At 38.1% G+C, this 10,000-nt stretch overlaps 1 protein-coding gene across 2 annotated transcripts in view; it reads right to left on the reverse strand.

Annotated features, from left to right (window-relative positions):
• Nucleotides 1-4,446, reverse strand: part of LOC127438386 (DENN domain-containing protein 2D-like) — a 10,823-nt gene extending 6,377 nt beyond the window's left edge. Inside the window, exons 1-4 of one of the 2 annotated variants that reach the window (XM_051693937.1) lie at nt 4,307-4,446; nt 3,146-3,239; nt 672-847; nt 464-552 (exon numbers count right to left, since the gene is read on the reverse strand). In XM_051693937.1, the coding sequence (XP_051549897.1) occupies nt 464-552; nt 672-847; nt 3,146-3,239; nt 4,307-4,435 (488 nt within the window). In that variant the 5' untranslated portion in view covers nt 4,436-4,446. Of the gene's footprint in view, nt 1-463; nt 577-671; nt 848-3,145; nt 3,240-4,306 lie in introns of both variants that reach the window. The other variant, XM_051693936.1, reaches the window with a different exon arrangement.
• Nucleotides 4,447-10,000: the final 5,554 nt, after the last annotated feature.

The following is a 10,000-nucleotide window of genomic DNA, read 5'->3' on the forward strand; positions in this document are numbered from 1 at the left end:
TTGTCCATGGACACATTTTCATTTGCTGTTTAGAGTCTAGAGCTGTCACAGAGACCGGTGAGATATCTCACGACACTTATTTCAGTAATATCTCTCGGAGTAGGAACATTTTTGCGTACCTTACAGCACCTTTAACAGTATTGAAAATGAGAAATGGCAACTAAAAATAATATTATAATATTTTATTTATTAAAATATTATAATTTATTATAATGAATCAGTTTTTTATTAAATGCATTTATTATTATTGGACATAAAAGTCTTAATGGGTCATTTAGCAGCACCACGGGTGTCTGAATGTTTGAGATTTTTAACATGTTTGCTTTCCATGCAAGATGAATGTTTTCAACTCACAAACTTCCTGTAAGTGTGTTAAATGTCTTATTCTGCCTGCATCCGTGTGCAAACGTGCATGTGTGGTTTCACACAGGAAACAGAGATATATTTGTACTGTGTGTGCTACCTTCTGTATTCTGTTAAAGGAGCCCAGTTGATTCCTTCAGGAAAGCAGAAGAGATGAGCAGCTTTCATACACTTCTCCTCTTCCTCGCGCTGTGAACGTCCCATCACGTCACGCTACATACACATCATCACACAATGCAATGCACACGATTTAATATGCCATTATATCTCATGCAGACAGCCATGTGTGAGTGTTGTTTTGATCTGACCTTTGGGAATTGGTAAGTGATGTGCGGTTCGTAACCTTCCTCATTACTCTTCTTCCTCAGACTGACCACCAGCAGATACTCAAAGAACAGCTGTCCGGTGTAATTCCTCTCACGGCCGGACGGGGTCGCTGAAGGCGCTGTTATTGACTGATGTGACGCGGAGTCATTGCTGCTCTCTAACGGATCACAACCAGAACGGAATCAGAGATCGATCCAATCTGACTCTATATCAATCAGACTCCAAACGACCTCTGACTGTTTCGAGTTACATATACAAATATCTCACACACTAAAAACAGCGTTGGTAGGGTCTGATACATTTCAGTGAAACTTCAATCATTTGAGTCACTCGAAAATGTAAATGGACGTCCCTGCGAGGGGACTGTATATAACTTATTGCATGTTGAATCTATTTGGCTGTAATGGCTGTTTGGTTAAAATTTCTCTGATTAAACAAAGAAAGAATCAAACACACAAACACACAACAGCACCTTAGATGTGCATACACCGTTAGTTCTTTTTTGAAACAGATAATCAAACCTGGCACCTCAATGTGGAGAAACCACAATTGGAACAATGCTTCCAGTGTGTGGGTGTAAGGTATGAAGTGCCTCACAAACATTCATTCTAAAACCTCAGTGGAAAACATCTACAGAACATCTCAAGCGTGTTTCAACATCTGTTGAACAGTTGTGACATAAAACAGAATACTGAGTCAATGTCTCATTACTGATGTTTCCAATTCACAAATCAACACAATAATGACCCCCCCAAAAATGACATAAAACTATTAAACAAACAACATTATAATATGAGAAACATGAGACTGTGTGTAATGTTCTGTCTCTGAAACCTCACATTCACCTTCAACTCAAACAACGTATCAAAACAGAATGTCATTAAATATTTTAAAGTTCCATAAAGAACTTTTGATTCTCTAGTTCTTTATAGTTCACGTTTACATGCACACCAACACACTGATTACTCCCAAAAATCAGCTTATTTAAAAAATCTGACAAAGCAAGAAAACTGTGTTTACATGAGATTTGAAATAATCGCTTTATTCTATGCTTTTGACGTCAAACCATGAAGAGATGTGCACTCAATATGTGCGCACATAGGATAAGCTGGCAGTAACGGTGTTTACATGGCACTAGAAATTGGCATAATGAGCAAAAATCTACCCATGTCTAGCGGTTTATTTTTGGGGGGGGGGGGGGGGGGGGGATTTTTCTCCCCAATTTGGCATGCCCAATTCCCAATGCGCTCTAGGTCCTCGTGGTGGCGTGGTTACTAACCTCAATCCGGTTGGCGGAGGATGAATCACAGTTGCCTCCGCGTCTGAGACCGTCAATCCGCACATCTTATCACGTGGCTTGTTGTGCGTTGACGCCGCGGAGAATAGCGTGAGCCTCCACACGCGCTAGGTCTCCGCAGTGTCTACGCAAAACTCACCACGTGCCCCACCGAGAGCAAGAACCACATTATAGCGACCACGAGGAAGTTACCCCAACGTGACCCTACCCACCCTTAGCAACCAGGCCAATTGGTTGCTAAGGAAGCCTGACTGGAGTCACTCAGCACGCCCTGGATTCAAACTGGCGACTCCAGGTGTGGTAGTCAGCGTCTTTACTTGCTGAGCTAACCAGGCCCCCAACTGGTTTAATCTTAAGCCGTTTATGACCTTACACCAATAAAGGAACGCAATTTATCGCGTTTACATGACCACATATGTTGTCGGGTTATTAAGCATAATCGTGTAAAGGCCAAAGTATACTTCAGGTGTCCGTGTTGCGGATTGCTCCGCGCACAGTGTGTGTGACACAAATTGCACTTTCAGCAATTCTCGGCTGTGCGCAACGTTTGCGCATGCACGGGACATTGACTGTACTAAAAGAGTGTCACAAAGCAGTTGTTGTAGTGCGCGTGCGTCGAACGCATTCCTATTCGTTCACGGTCAGAAAAGTATACTCAGAAAGGCAACGTGGTCGGCCGGGCGTGATCCGATCTGGAACGCGCAAAAATGAAGTATACCTAGGCCTTAAGAATGTGCATGTGAACGTGCTGTATGAAATAACGTATACACTGATCTGAAGAACATCTGTTGAAATGTAAATAACTTTATTCATCTACAAAGCACCATATAGTCTCTCAGCCAAAAACGGCTCTTTATTGAAGCTGAGAACCACTGAAGAACCTTTATTTTGAAGAGTATAACTCATAAGAATCTACGGCCGTACTACAGAAACATCTCAACTCTAGAACCCGGTCTTATCTGACATTGGAGCCTGTCAGATCTTACAAAGATCGTTTACCCAGAAATTAGTAAATCATGACACAGTTTTCATTTTTGGGTTGGGCTTAAGGCGCCTGGACCTTGTAAACATATTTAATTTCCAACAGGAGACAAAAACATCTCTATATTTATCAAAAATCAAATTTCTGTTTTCACTGTGTGCTTGAGAGAGACTCACTGGATCTGTGGAGTTTCTCCTGTAGCGTTGAAAACATTGAGTTGATCTTCTTCATTGGTCCGTAATCAACGCCTGTTTGACGCCAGAATATCAGCTAGAGACACACACAATAACATTAACACACACTCTGTCTCTCTCTCGTGTTATTTGTGAAGTGACAAAAGATATGAGATGTTATCCGAGTTTGTCTTTGGAAATTCTTGAGAAATCTGGACTGAGTCAAATGCTTTACTGGTTTCCTTTTCACCTCTATTGTCCAGATAGACCAGGTCAACCCAGCACAGTGATAATGAGAAATTCAGAGGAAATGAGTGTGTACAATATATACATCAGGAACATTAGAAGATGGAAAGTCCTGGAAGGTGATATTAAAACAAACGATGATCTTTCCTGGGCAGTTTAATTACATGCGGGATTTCAACCACTGTGTGTACAGGTTTAGAGGGCATTTTCACTACATAAAAAGACTCATAAATCAGCCAAATCCTGTTTTATTTATTTATGTATTTATATATTATTATTATTTTTTTATCTACTGATACTAACAGGTTTAAGTAATGGTTACATTGTAGAAAATATGATGACTTCTGAATTAAAACCACTGCGTCTATATTAGTGAGGACATCTCATAGTGTGAACAATTCACAGAACATCACAGAAATGTTACACACACACATATCACTGACTGTATAAACTTGCACAACAGACTAGTCTAACAACATTCAGATTTCACAAGTGTTCTTGAGAAACTACAAACTAACACCTGTGAAAAACAGAAATAACTAACACAAACAGAAATCTCACTTCCAACACTGAAATGAGTCAGTCGAGATTTCACACTCACTTTCACACTAAATACACATTCATTGTGTATTTAGTGTATGTTTACAGTGGAGGTTATCTGTTAAGTATATGTGTTTGGGGGCAGTGGTGGCTTGGCGGTTAAGGCTTGGGGGTTCAAGCCCCAGCACCGCCGAGATGCCACTGTTGGGCCCTTGAGCAAGGCCCTTGACCCTATCTGCTCCAGGGGCGCCGTATCATGGCTGATCCTGCACTCTGACCCCAGCTTAGCTGGGATATGTGAAAACAAAGACATATCACTGTATATGTGAAAAATGTATAATGTGTGATAAATAAATATAATTATAAATGAATACTCACTGTTGGCTGTAGTTTGCAGTCTTTCTCCTGTCCTCCACTTCTTTGTCTCTTTAAACAAACACCATCACAAATCAAACACACTAATGTTGTAATGTTCCTGTAGCTGTTACTCTGTTGATGTAATAACATACAAACAGACTGTCAGTGATTCTCAACTGAACACGCGTTAAACGGGGTGGGCGGAGCTACCACACATAAACACGCCCACAGCACTGACACACATTCTGTTTCTTTACTATTATATTGGAGTACTTGTGATCCAATAAAACATGAGCTCATATGTATTGGTTCATCAAGTGGTGGGATAAAATAATCAAATAAATTATTGTTGTGTGATTCATGTTCTTGCATTTTTATGTCAAATATAGTGATTTTAAGGTGATAAGAAAAAATTTGATTCTATTTTGTTCTGTTATTCAATTCAGATCCCTTTCAAATTTTCCTTTTGTATATATTTTATTTTAAAGATGCTGTAAACGATTTCTTTTAAAACATCAGCTGACAGATATCAGTTAAATAGGTGTGGTGAGAAATCACGCGGCCCGCGCTTTCTAGCCAATCAGAAACTCTCTCTGCCTGTCAGTCATTTTGCACGTTGATGAAGGTGTTGAACCTGAGAAACACAAGTGAAATTTCCATAGAAATATTCAAGCACTATTTTGATCTCAATGATCTCTGGTTAACAAATAAAGGTCAAACACAGTAACATATTTTTTGTCTCTATTTGTTTTTCACCGTATTTATTTTTCATATTTAACACATTCATGAAATATTATTCAACGTTTCTATATATATATATATATATATATATACTTTAATGTTTTGCACAATAATGATGTTTCGTTTGTAACGGAGAAACGCATTACTTTTGTTTACAAATGCCTCCTTACATGGTGGAGGGGGCGTGTTTGATGACGCAATATGACAGAAACGTTAATTCACTGAAATTAATGATTCGTAGTTATTTGGATAGATTTTTGTTAGTTTATTAACCAGAACTTACTTTTGCGTTTCTCAATGTTGTTTAAGGATTTGTTGTTTGGTTTCTATAGCATCAACAATGCAAAAAAGAATGAGTATATTATTTTTAATGTATTACTTGCCAAATTTCACATTCATCGATGTAAATTCAGTCATCAAAAACCCTTATTTATTTATTTATTTATTTATTTATTTTTAAATAAATCGAGCAATACATCCAAACTATTTCACCTTCTAGGAACTCCACAGCCCTTAAGATAGTAACCCTGTGCTACCTCTTAAATTATTTTGTTAAACTTTGGTATGTAATACATTATATTTGTATATTTGGTGCTTCTCGCTTATATTTGTATGTACTATTTTTATTAAGTTTGTACATCTGTATTTGTTATTTATGTACTGTATGTTTTTCCTAGGCAATAAAAAAATAAAAATAAATAAAAATAAAATAAAATTCGTGCGTATTTTGGCTCCATCTAGTGTTCATAGTTGGAACACCCGACAGAGAGGATTCTGTGCAGGGTGAGGTAATTAATGATCATATAATTAGACACCCCATTTAGAATATTCTAGTCTTCAATGATCATTTATACATATTTATTTTTAACACACACACACACACACACACACACATTAAATATTTTACACGTTTGTGTGTGTCTGGATTAGGGTTGCCACCTGTCCCGTATTTAAAGATAAAATGATGCGTCTCGTATCGAATCAATACAGGACGCGATTTGTCCCGTATTTGCGCTGGTCAGATGGCGCCATGGTGAAATCGTTCCAGATAGCTAATTTAACATTGATATAAGTTGGAAAATGTGCCTATGGTGGGTAAAGGACCGTCTAAAAAGTCCACAAATGGTGCGTTATTATTTGTTATTATTTATTATTTGTTCATTTTTTTCCTTGACCTGTACTTGTCTTTATGACTCAGTGGTTGTATTCATACATTGTTTGATCTTATTGAACATTTATATAGAAAGAAATCCACAAATAATAAAAATTACAAAAAATTAAAAAGAATTATAAAAAAAAAAAAAAATAAAATAAAAATGTATAAATCAACCAAAATGTATCCATAAATAAGATAAAGAAGACAAATAATCGAAAAATATAAAAATAAATATATTTTTAAAATATAAAAGATTTTGTTATAAGTCATGGGTCAGGAAAGTTCTCATTTTAGCATATAAGAAATAATATAATTTCTTTTTTGTAATAACGCATTTTAACTCAACGTTTTTATTACTAAAGCTGTGGAGGATGTGGTTATGGGCTGATCACTCAAAGATATTAATAACTCAAAGTTTAAAACGCAATATTCCATTATTATATTTTGAGTAAACATGGCGATCACGGCTGCTTTACATTTGAGTGACAGTCGCGATGTCCAATTACATGCTGAGAAATTTGAGCGTTTGTATGATGACCAATCAAAAGCCTTTTTGACGAATCACATGGATGTGCTCATCCAATAGTATGCGAGGAGAGCTGGCTGGTGTCCAATCAGATGCGAGAGTGTAGTTTCTGTTGAACGGCTGAATTTTGTTTCTAGTTAATCGAGGATTAAATATTAAGCAGTATATTTTTAACTATTAATACTTATATTTAAACACAAGAGTCGTGTTTGTGCACTTTAATGTGGTAAAAGTGAACTTTATGGAGGATGTCTGAAGCGAACTGTCATTGAAAATAATTGAAAATCAACGATGTATATGAAAATTAATGTTATGAATGTTAACGATAGATCAAAGAGGTGTGACGCCATGATGAAGAGCTGATATTAATAAAAGCGATGGTTTACTCGAAAATAAAATGTTCATAATTTACTCGCCCTCATGTTGTTACAAACTTGTATGACTTTTTTTCTGTTCAGCAAAATTTTTACACTGTTCAAGAAAGTCATTCGGGTTTGGAACGACATGAGGGTGGGTAAATGATTACAGAATTTACATTTTATTTTGGGCAACTTTTTCTTTAATTATTGATATATGTAATATATATGAGTGTGTTAAAGTACAAACATGTGGTTATTTCTCTCTCTTCAGCATTATAAAGACAAACGGCGGCTCTCCTCCTCTCACATATAAGAAGTTCCTTCATGTTTTGTCAATTTTGGGTGAACCAGAGAAACCAGCACGACAAATCACCATCGAGGACTTCCTATACAAAACATATACTGACATTATACCATTGTGTGTGTGTGTGTGTGTGTGTGTGTGTGTGTGTGTGTGTGTGTGTGTGTGTGTGTGTGTGTAAGTGTGTGAGTGTGTATGTCTGTGTAAGTGTGTGAGTGTGTATGTATGTCTGTGTGTGTGTATGAGTGTGTATGAGTGTGTACGTATGTCTGTGTGTGAGTGTGTATGTATGTCTGTGTGTGTGTATGAGTGTGTATGAGTGTGTACGTATGTCTGTGTGAGTGTGTATGTATGTGTGTGTGTGTGTGTGTGTGTGAGTGTGTGTATGTCTCTGTGTGTGTGTGTGTGTGTGTGTGTGTGTGTGTGTGTGTGTGTGTGTGTGTGTGTCTGTAAGTGTCCGGCAGCGTTGTCCTCTTTCCCCATTATTGTTCTGTCTTGCCCTGGAACCATTAGCAGCCACGATAAGGAAGGAGGATGATTTTCCAGGGGTGGTGGCAGGAGGTATGGCGTATAAGCTTCTGCTTTACGCAGATTATATTTTATTATTTGTCTCCGACCCCACTACATCTATGCCTTACCTCCACAGAATTATTACTTCCTTTTCTAAGTTCTCAGGATACAAAGTCAATTGGTCTAAATCTGAAGCTTTGGCTCTGACAGTGTATTGTCCAGTAACGGCCTTTCAGCCGGGTGCCTTCCAGTGGCCCAAACAGGGCATTAAGTATTTGGGGATTTTATTCCCAGCAAATTTGTGTGATTTAGTTAGAGTTAATTTTGACCCTTTAATAAAAAGGTTTTCAAGCGAAGTGGGCAGGTGGGCTTTATTACATTTATCTATGATTGGGAAAGTTAATGTTATTAAAATGAATTATATTCCAAAATTCAACTACCTGCTACAATCTCTCCCTGTAGATGTCCCCCTCTCTTATTTCAAGCAATTTGATAGCATAGCGAAGTCCTTCATTTGGAATGGTAAACGTCCCGGATTACATTTCAGTAAGTTACATAAGCCGATTGACAAATGTGTGTTAGGCCTACCCAAGATTTTGTTTTATTATTATGCATTCGGTCTCAGACATTTGGCTCATTGGTCGCTTCCACCTAGAGAGCCCCTCCCTGGTTTTGTATTGAACAGGAAGTTCTTGCCCCTATTTTGCTATTACAAAGCCTTTCTATTAAACTAACCGGAGAAGTTAAGTTACACCCTGTTATCTCACATTTGCATGCGGTATGGACAAAAGTGTCCAGAGTATTTAATTCAGACATTTATTTAAATGTTGCCTCGAGCATATGGCTGAACCCCAAATTATGTATTAATAAGTCCCCTTTCAGCTGGACAGAGTGGATTGTGAGGGAGGTTACTACACTCGGTGACCTATATGAGAGCTGAGTGTTGAGATCTTTGGAAAAGGTCATCAGTGTATTAATCCCTGCTAATTCAGAGTCTGGGGGATGGAGCTTCAACTTCTCTCAAGAGATTATGTGAGAAAGATTTAAACTTGGTATTGGAGGAGGGAGTGTGGGCTAGGATTCTAAAAAACATCAAGTCTGCATCTAGAGATGCAAGGGTGCGCCTGATGCAATTTAAGATTTTGCACTGATTCTATTGGACCCCCTCTAGATTGTATAGGCTTGGTCTTAAAGACACACCCACCTGCTGGCAATGCCAATCAGAAGACAGGGACACAACCCATGTTTTTTGGGGGGGTGTTAAGATCCAAGAATTTTGGTTGAGGGTTCAGAGCTTTATGTGTGACGTATTGGACACTCAATTTTCATTTTGCCCCAGACGCTGCATCTTAGGCGATGGGGCGGTCATTAATATTGGGGATAGTCGTTGAAAAAGTTGGGTCCTTGCAGTAGTTATGGTGGGCAGACAAATCATCTTCAGGGGGTGGAAGTCGGCTGGCGCACCCTCGTTTCGGGAGTGGTTCGGGAGATATGTGAGGTGGCAGCATTTCAGGAGGTGGTTTTTAGAAGGCTGGGAAAATAGGATTTGCTTGATAGGAAGTGGCGTGGATATTTGGCTTTTTTGGAGGGTTCTCAGGGAGGGGCAGTGGAGAGGGATTTCTAGTTTTATGTGTATGTGCATGTTTTTTAATTGGGGCGGGGGGGGGGGGGTTCGGGGAGAGGGATTTAATGTATATAATTGATTCCGTATTTTATGTTGTGTTTGTTTGTCTTATGAATGGAATCAATACAAATTTGTAATAACAAACTAATTTATTCATCCAGTTTAAGCCAGGTTTCGGTCAAACAGAGCGCATCCAAACTAAGATCTGTATTCATTTTATTTACAATTAGTACTTTGGTTGAAAGAGATCTAATGTTTAGTAGTCCTACCTTTATATGATGTTTATCTTCAAAAAAATGTTTTTCAAGTTTGACCTTAATAATATTTTTTCTAAATTAATTAGTGAAGGGTTTTGTGTTTGGTAGTTCGGGGAACAGACACAGTCTCTATATGATATCTAGGTGATACAGTCTCTATGTGTTGTAGTTTATGTGACCTGTGTGATGTCTCAAGGCAGCTAGCAGATGTTTGTATTAACCAGTTTGTCTGCTTCCTGAC

Source organism: Myxocyprinus asiaticus, chromosome 49 (genome assembly GCF_019703515.2).
Source record: "Myxocyprinus asiaticus isolate MX2 ecotype Aquarium Trade chromosome 49, UBuf_Myxa_2, whole genome shotgun sequence".
Classification (NCBI taxonomy): domain Eukaryota; kingdom Metazoa; phylum Chordata; class Actinopteri; order Cypriniformes; family Catostomidae; genus Myxocyprinus; species Myxocyprinus asiaticus.